The 18,145-nt window shown below is 44.2% G+C and overlaps 2 protein-coding genes across 2 annotated transcripts; one reads left to right on the top strand and one right to left on the bottom strand.

Moving 5' to 3' along the window:
* Positions 1-1,940: 1,940 nt before the first annotated feature.
* Positions 1,941-14,507, bottom strand: LOC139574728 (germ cell nuclear acidic protein-like). The gene is made up of 13 exons (XM_071399574.1): positions 14,406-14,507; positions 14,132-14,244; positions 13,785-13,995; positions 13,402-13,468; positions 12,149-12,198; positions 10,691-10,754; positions 10,528-10,607; positions 9,728-10,150; positions 7,828-7,993; positions 5,584-5,734; positions 5,238-5,373; positions 4,306-4,510; positions 1,941-3,034 (listed from the first exon to the last, which is right to left on the bottom strand). Exons 2-13 carry the CDS (start codon positions 14,219-14,221, stop codon positions 2,803-2,805), a joined length of 1,875 nt encoding a protein of 624 aa, XP_071255675.1. The 5' UTR covers positions 14,222-14,244; positions 14,406-14,507; the 3' UTR covers positions 1,941-2,802.
* Positions 14,508-14,537: 30 nt separating this feature from the next.
* On the top strand, positions 14,538-16,648 carry LOC139574729 (gastrula zinc finger protein XlCGF57.1-like). The gene is made up of 2 exons (XM_071399575.1): positions 14,538-14,835; positions 15,123-16,648. Exons 1-2 carry the CDS (start codon positions 14,646-14,648, stop codon positions 16,373-16,375), a joined length of 1,443 nt encoding a protein of 480 aa, XP_071255676.1. The 5' UTR covers positions 14,538-14,645; the 3' UTR covers positions 16,376-16,648.
* Positions 16,649-18,145: the final 1,497 nt, after the last annotated feature.

Genomic DNA, 18,145 nt, shown 5'->3' with positions numbered 1-18,145 from the left:
CTACGAGTGACTAGAGAAGGCCAGCCAACCCTGGTATACAAAGTGCAGTGGTGCGTAAGGGTTTTGCAGTTTAAAATAAATCTCAGTGCTCCATGGTAAAGAGTGTCAATTAATCTCAAACACTGAGCGGAAGCATTCAAATATAAAATATCCCCATAGTCTAGTAAAGGCATAAATGTAGCTGATACTAGCCTCCTTCTGGCTTCAAAAGAAAAACAGGCCTTATTCCTAAAATAAAATCCCAATTTCAGCTTCAATTTTTTTGCAAGTTGTTGAATATGCCATTTAAAAGAGAGGCCGTCATCAATTAGAATTCCAAGATATTTATATGAGGTTACAACCTCAATCTCCTTGCCCTGACAGGTAGTAACAGGTGAAAGGTTCAGAGGTCTATTTCTTGCTTTAGAAAACACCCTTAGTTTAGTTGTCAGTATTGAGGATAAGCTTCAAATTGGCACAAGGTATGTTGAACAGTATAAAAAGCAGTTTGCAAGTTCTGGAAAGCTTTTGTAAGAGACGAGGCACAACAGTAAATAACAATATCAGCAGCATAAAAATGAAGTTGCGCATTTGACATTTTTGTCTAAATCATTTATATAAATAGTGAATAAGAAAGGACCAAGTACAGAGCCTTGGGGCACACCATTAAAGACAAACAATTTGACAGACATAAGCCCATCAAATTGAGTGCACTGAGTTCTATCAGACAGATAGTTAGCAAACCATGCAACTGCATGCTCCGAAAGACCTACTCAACAATCTCTGCCTTAGTATAGCATGATCAACCGTATCAAAAGCCTTAGAGAGATCAATAAAAAGTGAGACAGTGCTGTTTTTTGTCAAGGGCTTCAGTGATATCATTCAAAACCTTCATGGCTGCCTTATTTGACATGGCAGGTGACTGCCAAAACTACAAATCACCTTACATCATAAATAACTACTCAATATTATTCGTAGATCGGTCAGTCAGTCACAATTTTACTCATAATACCCCCTCTTGCCCTCAGGACAGCCTCAATTTGTGGGGCATGGAGTCTACACAGCGTTGAAAGCGTTCCACAGGGATGCTTCCCACAGTTGTGTCAAGTTGGCCGGATGTCCTTTTAGGTGGTGGATCATTCTTGATACACACAGGAACCTGTTGAGCGTGAAGAACCCAGCAACGTTGCAGTTCTTGACACAAACCGTTGCGCCTGTGTAAGTCTTGCTTCCATCCCTCTCCTCGCCCCTACATGGGCTTCGAACCAGGGACCCTCTGCACACATCGACAACTGCCTCCCACGAAGCATCGTTACCCATCGCCCCACAAAAGCAGCGGGCCTTGCAGAGCAAGAGAAACAACTACTTCAAGGTCTCCGAGCGAGTCATGTCACCGATTGAAACACTATTAGTGCATACCTCGCTAACTAGCTAGCCATTTCACACCTGGCACCTACTACCTTACCCCGTTCTAAGGCACTTAAATCTTTTGTCTTGCCCATTCACCCTCTGAATGGCACACATACACAATCCATGTCTCAATTGTCTCAAGGCTTAAAAATCCTTCTTTAACCGGTTTCCTCTTCATCATCTACACTGATTGAAGTGGATTTAACAAGTGACATCAATAAGGGATCATAGCTTTCCCCTGGTCAGTGTCATGGAAAGAACAGGTGTTCTTAATGTTTTGTACACTAAGTATACCTCATCGTCACCTGTGTTTGTCCCGAAGTAGCTTGTGAATTTTGATAACACTATATTTTCTGTCGTTTCTGAACCACGAGGCTGATATCGTTCCCTGAAACGGTAGACTTGGATAGCTGAGTCAATAGACCAGTGGAGAAGAGTAGTTTGCAGAGATAATACATGTACAAAAGCAAGCAGAATGGTTGTAATGAACAAGAGTGGGATGACATTCCTCACCTTAGTGATGTTAGTCTACCCGCAAATCAACAGATATGTTTATATTGCAGAGTTGACACTAACGTGTACAACATCAAATCTTTATTAAAAAAGTAACATTGTCATCAACAAAACATGGAAAAAAACACAAATATTAAGACAAACGTAAAAAAGTTACATATATTTCTCTCACATGAATGAGAAGTTGCCACATCTGCCTGTTATGCACTGATGAAAATTTCATGGAACAAAAATAAACCTGAAAATATATTACAATAATGTTCACTGATTTAAAATTTCAAGTAATTCAAAACAGTTTGTCACCATATGTTAACATCTCTAAAGCCCCCCAAAAATGATATTTGAATGGTATGAAACCATATCACAGGCAGGCTTGACACAACAATATACGACTGATTCACGTTGCCTTTAGTCACTGTTCAGTGTGTCTCTTGGCTCACTTCACTGTAATGGTGAGACTCCAGTTACAGAGGTAAGGAATGACCGACTCACCATAGCTGCCTCTGAAAACCTGATATAAACACAGAGGTATTTAAGACAGACCTATCAACTTGAAGATCCCACTAATCTTACACATTAGGATGGTTGAAAGAGAAGGATCCCATCATTGCTTCAAATCAGAGCAGTGGAAACGGTCAAGGAATTAACAGAAGAATGCATGTTCAGCGAGGGTGTTTACGGCTACTCCTGAACAAAAAACACGTCTCATTATTAATATCCTGAGTGCTTTATAGTCCGAGACAAGAGCAGTGTAGGGCTAATCCAGGTCCATGTAACCACGCCCTCCAACTGCCTCAGAATGATTCCACCTCTTTCACACATATCAAACAATGTGAGACCAGTGAAAATCTTCAAGCCAAGGATACAGTTAGTGAAATATAGGGACAGCTGATCTCTCTCTCAGTTCTGGCTGAGTTTGGTCTTGGTGGCGAAGTCAACACTGAGTTTCCTCATTACCTCACCGTGGCTCTGACCCACCAGGTTTTGGCGAACACTGCCATAGTTCTCCTTGACGAAGTTGGCGAAGGCCGTGGGCGCCCGGGGCTTGGCGGGGTTGAGCAGGACCAGCGGACCCGTACAGAGGGCACACACAAACCTCTGGGTGTCCAGAGACTTAGAGTGGCGGCCGAGTCTACAGAGGGCAGGAAGAAGAGAACAGTTTAGCCATCAATTGGTTTAAGATTTTAGCCATCAGTAGGTTTAAGAGTTTAGCCATCAATAGGTTTAAGAGTTTAGCCATCAATAGGTTTAAGAGTTTAGCCATCAATATGTTTAAGAGTTTAGCCATCAATACGTTTAAGAGTTTAGCCATCAATACGTTTAAGAGTTTAGCCATCAATACGTTTAAGAGTTTAGCCATCAATATGTTTAAGAGTTTAGCCATCAATATGTTTAAGAGTTTAGCCATCAATAGGTTTAAGAGTTTAGCCATCAATAGGTTTAAGAGTTTAGCCATCAATAGGTTTAAGAGTTTAGCCATCAATAGGTTTAAGAGTTTAGCCATCAGTAGGTTTAAGAGTTTAGCCATCAGTAGGTTTAAGAGTTTAGCCATCAATAGGTTTAAGAGTTTAGCCATCAATATGTTTAAGAGTTTAGCCATCAATATGTTTAAGAGTTTAGCCATCAAGCAAGTCTCTTCTTATTGTTGGTGTCCTTTAGTAGTGGTTTCTTTGCAGTAATTCGACCATGAAGGCCTGATTCACACAGTCTCCTCTGAACAGTTGATGTTGAGATGTGTCTGTTACTTGAACTCTGTGATACATTTATTTGGGCTGCAATCTGAGGTGCAGTTAACTCTAATGAACTTATCCTCTGCAGCAGAGGTAACTGTGGGTCTTCCTTTCCTGTGGCGGTCCTCATGAGAGACAGTTTCATCATAGCGCTTGATGGGTTTTGAGACTGCACTTGAAGAAACTTTCAAAGTTCTTGAAATTTTCCGGATTGACTGACCTTCATGTCTTAAAGTAATAATGGACTGTCGTTTCTCTTTGCTAATTTGAGCTGTTCTTGCCATAATATGGACTTGGTATTTTACCAAATAGGGCTATCTTCTGTATACCACCCCTACCTTGTCACAACACAACTGATTGGCTCAAACACAAATGAACTTAACATGGCATATCTGTTAATTGAAATGAATTGAAATGCATTCCAGGTGACTACCTCAAAGCTGGTTGAGAGAATGCCAGGAGTGTGCAAAGCTGTCATCAAGGCAAAGGGTGGCTACTTTCAAGAATCTAAAACAATTATATATTTTGATTTGTTTAACACTTTTTTGTTTGGTTACAACATGATTCCATATGTGTTATTTCATAGTTTTGATGTCTTCACTATTATTCTACAATGTAGAAAATAGTAAAATAAAGAACAACCCTGGAATGAAACTTTTGACTGGTACTGTACGTGTTTTTGCAGCAGCTGCACTGGTACTGGTACTTGTAGTTAATGTCGTAGCTGTGGCAGCGGGTGACCATGGGCAGCTCGGGGTGTGCCAGCGTGGCCTTGCGGGCGTACAGCTTCCAGAAGGGACCGTGCCCATCCCTCACACTGTTGATCAACCAGGTGGCAGCATGGCACATCTCATGGACTAACGTGTCTCGCAGGCGGTCTGCCAAGAGGGAGGATGGAAAGTAACATGGGAGAGAAAAGAAGAGGGAGTGGGAGAGAGAGGAGGAGAGGAAGGATGGGTGAGAATGAGGGAAGGTGTTAGAGAGAGGAGAGAGGGAGTGGGTGAGAGAGGAGAGGAAGGATGGGTGAGAGAAGAGAGGAAGGATGGGTGAGAGAGGAGAGGAAGGATGGGTAAGAGAAGAGAGACGGAGTGGGAGAGAGGAGAGGAAGGATGGGTGGGTGAGAGAGGAGAGGAAGGATGGGTAGGAGAGGAAGGATGGGTGAGAGAAGAGAGAGGGAGTGGGAGAGAGAGGGGAGAGGGAGTGGGAGAGAGAGGAGAGGAAGGATGGGTGAGAGAGGAGAGAGGGAGTGGGAGAGAGAGGAGAGGAAGGATGGGTGGGAGAGAGAGGAGAGGAAGGATGGGTGAGAATGAGGGAAGGTGGGAGAGAGAGGAGAGGGAGAGAGAGGAGAGGGAGAGAGGAGAGGAAGGATGGGTGATAATGAGGGAAGGTGTTAGAGAGAGGAGAGGGAGAGAGAGGAGAGGAAGGGTGGGTGAGAATGAGGGAAGGTGGGAGAGAAAGCAGGATACTTTTTACACAGGTTTAATCATACAGACACGAGCTGTTCAAATTCAAGCTTGACTTTAAATTACTTTCACCAGAACCTAATTTCAACGTTATAACAAGATAAATGTCATGTTATTAGTTGTTCCACCAGTGAAGCCTTACCTGCAGAGTCACAGACTTTCTCAGAGAGCTGGATACGGGCGTATCGGTTCCCTCCTCCTCTCTCCTGCCCTGTGATGCAGTAGCCAGCAGTCTTCCTCATCTTGTTATTCCAGCTCACTGACATGTTACTGGGCAGCTGGGGAACAAAGATGTTACAAAGGAAAGAACAGGTAAAAGATACAAGACAATCCCAGGTCACATGATGTTATGGTGTAGGTCAATGCAAAACACCGTATAATATGGCATCTTCATCACTCTCCAAGTGATATGGAGGAATATGTAGGCTTATAACCTGTGTGTTTAAACCTGTATAGCCTATGTATGCTTAAAGTGTGTGTGTGCGTACCTTGCTGTCGAACACGCTGGTGTTGTACAGGTGATACAGTTTGCTGGTGAGCTCCTCCTTGATCTGCTTGAAGTTACGGCTGTAGATGGAGCCTGGTCCAGACAGAGACTGGAGGAAACATCCCGGAGTCTGACACCCTGCTGCTGACACACTGAGGAGAGAAACACACCCCGGAGTCTGACACCCTGCTGCTGATACACTGAGGAGAGAAACACAGCCTGGAGTCTAACACACTGAGGAGAGAAACACAGCCTGGAGTCTGACACACTGAGGAGAGAAACACAGCCTGGAGTCTGACACACTGAGGAGAGAAACACAGCCTGGAGTCTGATACACTGAGGAGAGAAACACAGCCTGAAGTCTGACACACTGAGGAGAGAAACACAGCCTGGAGTCTAACACACTGAGGAGAGAAACACAGCCTGGAGTCTGATACACTGAGGAGAGAAACACAGCCTGGAGTCTGACACACTGAGGAGAGAAACACAGTCTGGAGTCTGATACACTGAGGAGAGAAACACAGCCTGGAGTCTGACACACTGAGGAGAGAAACACAGCCTGGAGTCTGACACACTGAGGAGAGAAACACAGCCTGGAGTCTAACACACTGAGGAGAGAAACACAGCCTGGAGTCTGACACACTGAGGAGAGAAACACAGCCTGGAGTCTAACACACTGAGGAGAGAAACACAGCCTGGAGTCTAACACACTGAGGAGAGAAACACAGCCTGGAGTCTAACACACTGAGGAGAGAAACACAGCCTGGAGTCTGACACACTGAGGAGAGAAACACAGGCTGGAGTCTGACACACTGAGGAGAGAAACACAGCCTGGAGTCTAACACCCTGCACTAGGCCCTGTTCAGTAGAGTATTGAGGTACACCCTGCACTAGGCCCTGTTCAGTAGAGTATTGAGGTACACCCTGCACTAGGCCCTGTTCAGTAGAGTATTGAGGTATAGCCCTAGGCCCTGTTCAGTAGAGTATTGAGGTACACCCCTAGGCCCTGTTCAGTAGAGTATTGAGGTACAGCCCTAGGCCCTGTTCAGTAGAGTATTGAGGTACAGCCCTAGGCCCTGTTCACTAGAGTATTGAGGTACAGCCCTAGGCCCTGTTCAGTAGAGTATTGAGGTACAGCCCTAGGCCCTGTTCAGTAGAGTATTGAGGTATAGCCCTAGGCCCTGTTCAGTAGAGTATTGAGGTACAGCCCTAGGCCCTGTTCAGTAGAGTATTGAGGTACAGCCCTAGGCCCTGTTCAGTAGAGTATTGAGGTACAGCCCTAGGCCCTGTTCAGTAGAGTATTGAGGTACAGCCCTAGGCCCTGTTCACTAGAGTATTGAGGTACAGCCCTAGGCCCTGTTCAGTAGAGTATTGAGGTACAGCCCTAGGCCCTGTTCAGTAGAGTATTGAGGTACAGCCCTAGGCCCTGTTCAGTAGAGTATTGAGGTACAGCCCTAGGCCCTGTTCAGTAGAGTATTGAGGTACAGCCCTAGGCCCTGTTCAGTAGAGTATTGAGGTACAGCCCTAGGCCCTGTTCAGTAGAGTATTGAGGTACAGCCCTAGGCCCTGTCCAGTAGAGTATTGAGGTACAGCCCTAGGCCCTGTTCAGTAGAGTATTGAGGTACAGCCCTAGGCCCTGTTCAGTAGAGTATTGAGGTACAGCCCTAGGCCCTGTTCAGTAGAGTATTGAGGTACAGCCCTAGGCCCTGTTCAGTAGAGTATTGAGGTACAGCCCTAGGCCCTGTTCAGTAGAGTATTGAGGTACAGCCCTAGGCCCTGTTCAGTAGAGTATTGAGGTACAGCTCTAGGCCCTGTTCAGTAGAGTATTGAGGTACAGCCCTAGGCCCTGTTCAGTAGAGTATTGAGGTACAGCTCTAGGCCCTGTTCAGTAGAGTATTGAGGTACAGCCCTAGGCCCTGTTCAGTAGAGTATTGAGGTACAGCCCTAGGCCCTGTTCAGTAGAGTATTGAGGTACAGCCCTAGGCCCTGTTCAGTAGAGTATTGAGGTACAGCCCTAGGCCCTGTTCAGTAGAGTATTGAGGTACAGCCCTAGGCCCTGTTCAGTAGAGTATTGAGGTACAGCTCTAGGCCCTGTTCAGTAGAGTATTGAGGTACAGCTCTAGGCCCTGTTCAGTAGAGTATTGAGGTACAGCCCTAGGCCCTGTTCAGTAGAGTATTGAGGTACAGCTCTAGGCCCTGTTCAGTAGAGTATTGAGGTACAGCCCTAGGCCCTGCTTAATATTACCTGGAGAAGGAAAGGCTGCTGGTCTGGAGTCTGGTCTCTGTGGGTTTAGTGACAAGCAGCCTCGCTGGAGTCTTCAGATCCAATGGTGTTCTCCCTACCGGCCGAGGGCACGCCTCTTTCGAGGCTTTGGGCAGTGGAGCTGACAGGGGGGGCTTCTGATTGGGCCCTGGATTCACACACGAGGATGCAGCCAATGAGATTAAATGATACAGAAAAAGAAAAAAAAATTAAAACCCCAGCTGGTAGAAGCCTTGTGGGTGGACACTGTCTGAACAAAAATATAGGAGTTATATTTAAACACTTTGGGAGCATTATACCATTATACCAGATTTACTTTGTTACGTTACCCTCTCTGATCCAACTCCTGGGACAAGTTATTTAAATTTTAGGTATGTGCCACCCCACTTACTGTTGCCTGTGTCATGTTTAGGTGTTGGGGTGTTACCCGTGTCATGTTTAGGTGTTGGGGTGTTACCCGTGTCATGTTTAGGTGTTGGGGTGTTACCCGTGCCATGTTTAGGTGTTGGGGTGTTCCCCGTGTCATGTTTAGGTGTTGGGGTGTTCCCCGTGTCATGTTTAGGTGTTGGGGTGTTCCCCGTGTCATGTTTAGGTGTTGGGGTGTTACCTGTGTTATGTTTAGGTGTTGGGGTGTTACCTGTGTTATGTTTAGGTGTTGGGGTGTTGCCTGTGTCATGTTTAGGTGTTGGGGTGTTACCTGTGTTATGTTTAGGTGTGTTATGTTTAGGTGTTGGGGTGTTACCTGTGTCATGTTTAGGTGTGTTATGTTTAGGTGTGTTATGTTTAGGTGTTGGGGTGTTACCTGTGTTATGTTTAGGTGTTGGGGTGTTACCTGTGTTATGTTTAGGTGTTGGGGTGTTGCCTGTGTCATGTTTAGGTGTTGGGGTGTTACCTGTGTTATGTTTAGGTGTTGGGGTGTTACCTGTGTTATGTTTAGGTGTTGGGGTGATACCTGTGTCATGTTTAGGTGTGTTATGTTTAGGTGTGTTATGTTTAGGTGTTGGGGTGTTACCTGTGTTATGTTTAGGTGTTGGGGTGTTCCCCGTGTCATGTTTAGGTGTTGGGGTGTTGCCCGTGTCATGTTTAGGTGTTGGCGTGTTGCCTGTGTTATGTTTAGGTGTTGGGGTGTTGCCTGTGTTATGTTTAGGTGTTGGCGTGTTGCCTGTGTTATGTTTAGGTGTGTTATGTTTAGGTGTTGGGGTGTTACCTGTGTTATGTTTAGGTGTTGGGGTGTTACCTGTGTTATGTTTAGGTGTTGGGGTGATACCTGTGTCATGTTTAGGTGTGTTATGTTTAGGTGTGTTATGTTTAGGTGTTGGGGTGTTACCTGTGTTATGTTTAGGTGTTGGGGTGTTACCTGTGTTATGTTTAGGTGTTGGGGTGATACCTGTGTTATGTTTAGGTGTGTTATGTTTAGGTGTGTTATGTTTAGGTGTTGGGGTGTTACCTGTGTCATGTTTAGGTGTGTTATGTTTAGGTGTGTTATGTTTAGGTGTTGGGGTGTTACCTGTGTTATGTTTAGGTGTTGGGGTGTTACCTGTGTTATGTTTAGGTGTTGGGGTGTTGCCTGTGTCATGTTTAGGTGTTGGGGTGTTACCTGTGTTATGTTTAAGTGTTGGGGTGTTACCTGTGTTATGTTTAGGTGTTGGGGTGTTGCCTGTGTCATGTTTAGGTGTTGGGGTGTTACCTGTGTTATGTTTAGGTGTGTTATGTTTAGGTGTTGGGGTGTTACCTGTGTTATGTTTAGGTGTTGGGGTGTTACCTGTGTTATGTTTAGGTGTTGGGGTGTTACCTGTGTTATGTTTAGGTGTTGGGGTGTTACCTGTGTTATGTTTAGGTGTTGGGGTGATACCTGTGTTATGTTTAGGTGTTGAGGTGTTACCTGTGTTATGTTTAGGTGTTGGGGTGTTGCCAGTCTTGTGGTTCTTCTTAATTCTGTCCAGTAAGCAGAGGAACTCCTCCTCTGAGCTGGCTGAGTCCTCCAGCTTCGACGGGGCTGAGTGGGCTCGCTGTGGAAGGGGGGCCGGGGTGGAAGAGGAAGAGGGGAGAGAAGGAGAGCTGGGAGAGGACAGAGAAGGAGGGGAGGGCGAGGGAAAGAGGATGTCCTCCTGGTTACTTTGTGGAACTTTGATCTTGTGTGTCCGAGACGTCGGCGGCTGGCGCACAGGGTGGCGCGTCCTCCACGTGCTCTTCGTCACGATACCATCATCTTCACTGTCGCTGAGGAAAACTGGGGAGTCACACTGGGACAGGGGTCTTCTGACTGGGAGCTGGGAGGATGGCGGCTTAGGGGTTTTAGAGGTACCTGTAGAAGACAGACACAGTGACCTGTTGTTGGGACTGAATCATAATATCTCCATGAGTTAAACAAAACAGACAGTGACTGTTGAGTAGGTAACACTGTCGGCCTAACAACTCCCCCTAGCCGTGACAATATATCAATATAACCAAGGCTTCCTGGGTATTACTTCAACTCTGGCTATGAGAAGAGACGTCACCACAGTTCTGAACTGAGCAGGAAGAACTTCTTTCAAACAGATTTCAGTTCATTACAAGCATGTATGTTGACAGTTAATGGTAGCGTATCAAATAGCACCCTATTGCCTATATAGTCCACTACTTTTGAATAGAGTAGTGCCCTATATAGGGAATAGGTTGCCATTAGGGACACAGCAATGTTACCTTTGGAGGTAGGTGTTTTTTTCTTCTTGAGGACAAAGTCATCGTCGGAGGAAAAGCTGTCGACAATAAAGTTTCTGAGGCTGAGGACAAAACAGGAGATAAACCTGAGTATTTAACACATGATAGGGACATTAGTCATGGTAAGAGGTTGAAACCACTGTACCTGTCTACACTGCCACGTTCCGCTTCCTTGGGCTTAGGCTTGGGAGTTTTCACACGACTCAGGACTTCAGGGGCATCAGAGAAGACACAAGGGAACAGTAAACATGTCATCCCCTATGAATGACGCAGAGCCAGTTATACCTCTTGCTTCGCATCTTCCTCTTCTGCTGTGACTCACACATTTCTGTTAATTACTAAAGCTCCCGTTTTGGGCCAATCAGTGTCATTATGTAAATGCTGGATCTCTATGACAAGACGCATCATTCACCAGAGTTTCTGCAAAAGCAGGCCAGTGCTGTCTGAGATATCGCGTGTGACTAATGTATGAACGGGCGGAGACCGAGCAACAGTCCCCTCCCCGATTTCATCATGCGGAACAATGACACGAGTAAGGAGACACCGAAGAGACCTGGGCCCGTTTCCCGGTAGCGATGGAACTTACGAGTGTTGTAATGATGCCTCTTTCCTACAACGGACGAAGATGTAACATGTTTCCCAGAACACCACGCAGAGACAACGTTCACAAGTTGGTGGTTGAGGAAAGTGTCAAACTGATAGGATCAAAAGAAAAGCAATGCTGCTCTCGGATCAGCTATCACCATTCAAATTTTACCTTAAACATTAGAATGATTTCACAATACTGATGACAGATCAGCTCCTGAAGAGATATTATCATCTATGGCTGCAAATATTGAGGCGGCTTATTATAACGATTACGCGATAATAATAAACTAACTCACAGATTTGGCATGTTAGGCTACACATTATGAAATATAGAGGCACAAATGAAAGACAGTATCCAAATAGCAAAATAAAACAATTGAATTAACATGAAATTGATTTCAATATCATTTAAATATACAAGCCTATAGTCTATACTGTAGGTAGGCTATTTATCTTTTAATGCAGTCATCTCGGTTTTTATTTTAAGATTTCTTTTCAAATCTTTTTATCCTTTGCTTGTTTGTAACAATTGCAAAGACATTGGCAACTATGTATTTGTAGTCAACTTCGTTGTGAAGTTATTGGCGGTCACAGAGAGACTGATACACATCTTGATTCTATGTTTACCGGAGATCGTCTGTGTATAAAGTGATGAATCTAACGACGCACTTTGCTGTTCTACGAGTGGTTTGGGGCAGCCGGTAAATAATTAGCCTTTTCAAGTACGACTTTAGTAACGATGGTTTCGGGAAACAGCTGTTGAGATTTAATGACGCTCCTACGAAGGTTCTAACAACGAACTTAGCCTTGAGATGCATTTAGGAAACCGGGGCCCTGGACAGTCATAAACAATACTGTTGTTTGCCGTAGAAATGACATACACCAAATTAGACATGACAAACACCCATTCAGAAGTGATTTAGAACATTGTTTCAATAAAGAATTCTGAAGCCTCACCGCAACACAAAACATGACTTCACTAATGCAGAAGTCAAGGCACCAGTATGGTACTTACAGTTTTCAAAGCCGTCGTCACTGTCTGAGCTTAATACAAGGACTGGTTCACTAGAGGGGAGAGAATCAGAAAATAAACAATAACACATTTTGTCCAATTGAATGACCAGATAGAGAAATGGAATTAAGGGCACTATTCAATCCGTATTGCGGAAGTTCAGCATTACAGCGTGATTGGAATTTAAACACAACGTTCCCAGGTTAGTGGGTATTGTGTTCACGGTAAACGCTGCATATGTCTCCTCAATCAGACATTACATTTAGATTTCTATTGGGCAATCTGTAAGGCTTCAGTTATCCAGACTGAATAGAGACCGAAGTCTACAAGGCTATAGGCTGGAAGTAGGGCTGTGACGGTCATGGAATTTTGGATGACTGTAATTAGCCAGCCAAATGACAGCGTTCACCATAATAACGTAAACATTTTTATATTACATTTTCTACTCTCCTCTGCTCCTGACTGTATGTGCTGCCATAGAAATTGAATTAATAGAACGGGTGTCCCCATTCAAGTCAATGATGGCATAATGGGTGGACTGGCAGCCATTGCGAGTGTACCAATATGAACAAAGCAGGAAGTAAAATATGTGCTGTAATTTGTTGATTCATGTCAACCGACATTACAAAAATGACATTCCATTGCCTGAGCCACATCAGTTAACATCATTTGAATGAACATTCTACATTACCATGGAAATTGCATCACAATACCAGGCAGCCATTTTGAGTGTGCCCATGAGTTTACCAGTCAAATTGCCAGAGGTTAGATTTTCCAAGTATGTTCTATTCATTCTATTTCTATGTGTGCTGCTGCTGCATTGTGGGAGGTATAGCCTAGGCAATCGAAGACTTGTTTGCTTGTTTCAGCAAGGAGCAAAAAAGTTTCATCACGTTGTTACAGCAGAAACGGAAGAGGAAGCGAGACACCCCACTCCCTCATTTTTTCTGGTTACATTACAGTCAATGAACTAAGCAGACCAGACCCAACTGTTATTTCATTGCTGTCTATGGGATAACCACCCCATTAAGCAGACCGGAACTGACCACTTTTTTTCTGAGTGAACTATTTTCTTTTATCCACCATCTTTGAAACGTACTAAACTGCACGGATGCCGTCCCATCTTCAGTGAGCTGTTTACTACATGGCAACACACATTTTTTTGAAGGTTATTTTATTTTCACGACAGCCTTCATCCATTACCGTTGGTTACACAGTATTTGTGCCAGCACTAGCTGGGCGAATCACTACTTTACCTGACTTTGTTAGCAGCACTACAATGTTTCCGAGAAGCAGCTTTGGGTGTAGCCTGCTCCACAAGAACTACAGACAAGAAGAACATGGTGATTCATTCATTCAACTACAGTATTTCAATGCATGGCTATCATGTCATAGACCTACATGTTTGGCACCATGACAACCATAATCAGGAGTTGGCCAATGCTCATACAGCTCTGGACCAGGTGTAAAGGAATCTTCCAGGTGAACAAAAAGAAAGCAGTCGTAGGTCAAGTCAATCAAACATCAATCCAGGTTTAATATAAATTGCAACAAGGAGCCACTCGGTACAGAAGCAGAGAACATGTCTAACAGGCCCTTTAAATTCTAATAGACAAGCAACCCACTGACCCTCACTTACACTGGTCGAAATCATCATCGCTGGACTCTATCAACACCTTGGTCCTGTAACTGTTGCCCTTGGAGACCTGGTTCTCTTTCCCTGAACCTCCATCGTCCTCTTCCTCACTGTCTGGCAGATGTAGCCGGACTCGGGGAGGAAGGTCTTGAGCACCCCTGGAGAAGTGATCGCCTGTGGCCGGACGCCGAGTCTTACTGATGCTCTTAATCAGCTGTAAAGAAGACATGGGATGTGTTTGAAATGGCACCCAGGTCAAATGTAGTGCACTACATATGGAATAGTGTGCAATTGATAACATAATCACTGGTAGTTCTGATTAATGTGACCAAGTTAAGATAACAACATACCTGTTCTTCTGCTGTTTCCAACTCTCCCTTCTCTGACCAGCCCAGTTTCTGTGAAACTCTTTGAAATAATCTGTGATTGTCGTCATCCATGGTACTTTTCTCTGTCTATCTCTCTGTAAGGGGGACAATATAACTATTATCTGCTCACAGCATGCCCAGGTAGCGTACCCACCACTGATAGCTATTGTAGCTCTGCTACCGGATAGCCCTCTTTGGGAAATGCATACAAACAATACATCTTTTTTTATGTTCGCGAATCGTGACATAACGTTACCTTTGAAGATGATGATAAGAACTTTTGCTTTGTGCCCACGTTTCGGACAGCTACTGAAAGCAACCAACGAAAATTCAAAACTGCACACCGGAAGTGTTTTTCTTCTTCCGGAAGTTGTCATTGGCAAAGCGGAAACGAGTAGTAATGACGTAGCTAGATGCGGAACTAGGCCGACGTCAAACAAATGGTTGCTTTGTTCACAATAATAATACGATTTTGTAGACTTTTATTCCGCTCAAAATGTCTAAACTACAGTTGCTGAACTCGTATGTTACTGAACGACTAACGGCGGCTGCTACAGATATATCCGTAGCCATAGAGACAACAGTAGTAGAGTTGCATGAAGAAATCTCCCGTTCGACGGAGGAGAATGATCGTCTACGAAGGCTGTTGGATTTGGTTTTCACCCGACAGATAAAGTCACACAGAGGTTTGCATTGACGACTTGCAACTGTATTAACACACGTCAATCATATGGCAACGTGGCAAGATAGAAGCTTAAGATACACGATTGCAAATGTACAAGTACAAAAGCAAACCTGCAATTGTAATGTTGAATCCCACAGCAATATTATATGTGTACCAAAACCAATAAACAAGTCAGCTAGCTAACTTTTTAACATTTTTTATTTGCCGAAGAAAACTATGCATTTAGAGTTAGACAAAATATTTATTGAATTATCAGCAACTTTATATTTCTTATTTTTCATTTATCAGATCCCCACCAGCTCACACACCCCATATCTGAAGAGGAGGTTCCCCCTGAGCAGCAGCACTGTGAGGAGGAGTGGAGCCCCAGTCTGGTTCAGGAGGACCCAAAGCTCACACAGATTAAAGAGGAACAGGAGGAACTCAGGACCAGTCAGGAGGAAGAGCAGCTTCACGGACTGGGGGAGGCTGATCTCATAAAGTTCATATTCACTTCTCCCTGTGTGGAAAGTGACTGTGATCAGGAGAACCCATCTCAGCCCTCACATCTTTACCAAACCCAAACTGTGGAGGACAGAGAGAGGGACTCTCTACTCACCTACACAATTGATGAGATCAAAACAGAACCTGATGGAGAGGATTACAGAGTATCAGAACCAGCCAGTGACTCTCAGCACCTCTCTGCAGTAACTCCAGACTGTTCTGCAGCGCCGAGTGAAAACAGGAAAAGTGATGATGAGGTGGAGAGTGGAGGACTACAATCAGGGTCTAAGACACTCGAATCAAAGAGAAAACAGACAAAGAAAGGAGAAAAGAGGACGGCCACAATGTTGCCCCGTTTGACATCTTCTAGTGTTACTACTCATTATTGCAAGGTGTGTAGGAAGACTTTTCTGTCAAACGGTTTTTTAATCTATCATGTGCGAAAAACACACACAGAGCATAAGGAATGCCAGTGTGGTGTGTGTGGAAAATACTTATGTTCTACAGAAAGTATGACAGGTCACCTACAAACTCATACTGAAGAAAACATTTCTTGTCATGTTTGTGGCAAATGTTTCTCTAAGAATGGTGATCTCAAAACACATATTAGGAGTCATACAGGAGAGAAACCATATCAGTGTACTCAATGTAGTAAATGCTACACACAGAAAGTACACCTTAAAAATCATATGAGAACTCATACAGGAGAGAAACCATTTAGGTGTAAAGAATGTGGGAAATACTTCACACAGAAGAATACCCTGTCCAATCACATGATGATCCACAGAGGGGAGAAACCATATCAGTGCAAAACATGTGGAAAAAGCTTCACTGAAAATGGAACCCTGAGCAGGCATATGAGAGTTCACACAGGGGAGAAACCTCATCAGTGCCAAGAATGTGGGAAATGCTTCACTGAGCGTGGAAACCTGACTAAACATATAAAGATCCACAGAGGGGAGAAATCCTATTGTTGCAGCTACTGTAGCAGATGCTTTACTGATGAAGCAAATTGTAAAAGACACATGAGGACTGTTCACAACAGTGAGAACATATGACAATGGAGTTAATCCTGAGTAGAGTAAAACCTTCAGATAGAAAATCTAATATATAGAACTGACACGATCCCGTGCCCTGCTCTACGTGACGGATAAAAGTGTCTTTTCCATACATTCCTTCAGCATGTGGGAGTTTTCTACATCATATTTTCATCACTTCTACAACCCTACTATGGATATGTGGGTATTTCTGTTAAAATGTCTTGCAAACTTAATTGTGTTTCCATGTGAATTATTGTATAAATAAAGGTTAAATGAAAAAAAGCAATCAGAGTTCTTGCTCTTGTAAGAACATGGCTGAGCTCCTATTTGACCCACCCCTTCTAATGCGACTATCCCCGATGCTTCTCCCTCTTTTCCCTCTGCCCCGCTACAAAGTTTCTCCCTTCAGGCTGTCACTGAATCTGAGGTGCTAAAGGAGCTCCTTAAACTTGACCCTAAAAAAACATCTGGGTCAGATGGTTTAGACCCTTTCTTCTTTTAGGTTGCTGCCCCTATCATCGCCAAGCCTTTTAAACCTGTCTCCTTTCTGGGGTTCCCATTGCTTGGATGGCAGCCATGATTCGTCCTTTATTTAAAGGGGGTGATCAAGCTGATCCTAACTGTTATAGGCCTATTTCTATTTTGCCCTGTTAATCAAAAGTGTTGAAAAAACTTGCCAATAATCAACTGACTGGCTTTCTTGATGTCTATAGTATTCTCTCTAGTATGCAGTGTGGTTTCCACTCAGGTTATGGATGTGTCACTGCAACCTTAAAAGTCCTCAATGATGTCACCATTGCCCTTGATTCTAAGCAATGTTGTGCTGCTATTTTTATTGACTTGGCCAAAGCTTTTGATACGGTAGACCATTCCATTCTTGTGGGCCGGCTAAGGACTATTGGTGTCTCTGAGGGGTCTTTGGCCTGGTTTCCTAACTACCTCTCTCAAAGAGTGCAGTGTATAAAGTCAGAACATCTGCTGTCTCAACCAGTGCCTGTCACCAAGGGAGTACCCCAAGGCTCGATCCTAGGCCCCACACTCTTCTTACATCAACAACATAGCTCAGGCAGTAGGAAGCTCTCTCATCCATTTATATGCAGATGATACAGTCTTATACTCAGCTGGCCCTTCCACGGATTTTGTGATAAACGCTCTACAACAAAGCTTTCTTAGTGTACAACAAGCTTTCTCTGCCCTTAACCTTGTTCTGAACACCTCCAAAACAAAGATCATGTGGTTTGGTAAGAAGAATGCCCCTTTCCCCACAGGTGTGATTACTACCTCTGAGGGTTTAGAGCTTGAGGTATGGATAGATGGTGCACTGTCCTTCTCTCAGCACATATCAAAGCTGCAGGCTAAGGTTAAATCTAGACTTGGTTTCCTCTATCGTAATCGCTTCTCTTTCACCCCAGCTGCCAAACTAATCCTGATTCAGATGACCATCCTACCCATGCTAGATTATGGAGACATCATTTATAGATCGGCAGGTAAGGGTGCTCTCGAGCGGCTAGATGTTCTTTACCATTCGGCCATCAGATTTGCCACCAATGCTCCTTATAGGACACATCACTGCACTCTATACTCTTCTGTAAACTGGTCATCTCTGTATACCTGTCGCAAGACCCACTGGTTGATGCTTATTTATAAAACCCTCTTAGGCCTCACTCCCCCCTATCTGAGATATCTACTGCAGGCCTCATCCTCCACATACAACACCCGTTCTGCCAGTCACATTCTGTTAAAGGTCCCCAAAGCACACACATCCCTGTGTCGCTCCTCTTTTCAGTT

The sequence above is a fragment of the Salvelinus alpinus genome, chromosome 4 (assembly GCF_045679555.1).
Source record: "Salvelinus alpinus chromosome 4, SLU_Salpinus.1, whole genome shotgun sequence".
Classification (NCBI taxonomy): domain Eukaryota; kingdom Metazoa; phylum Chordata; class Actinopteri; order Salmoniformes; family Salmonidae; genus Salvelinus; species Salvelinus alpinus.
This window is presented reverse-complemented; position numbering and strand designations above follow the sequence as displayed.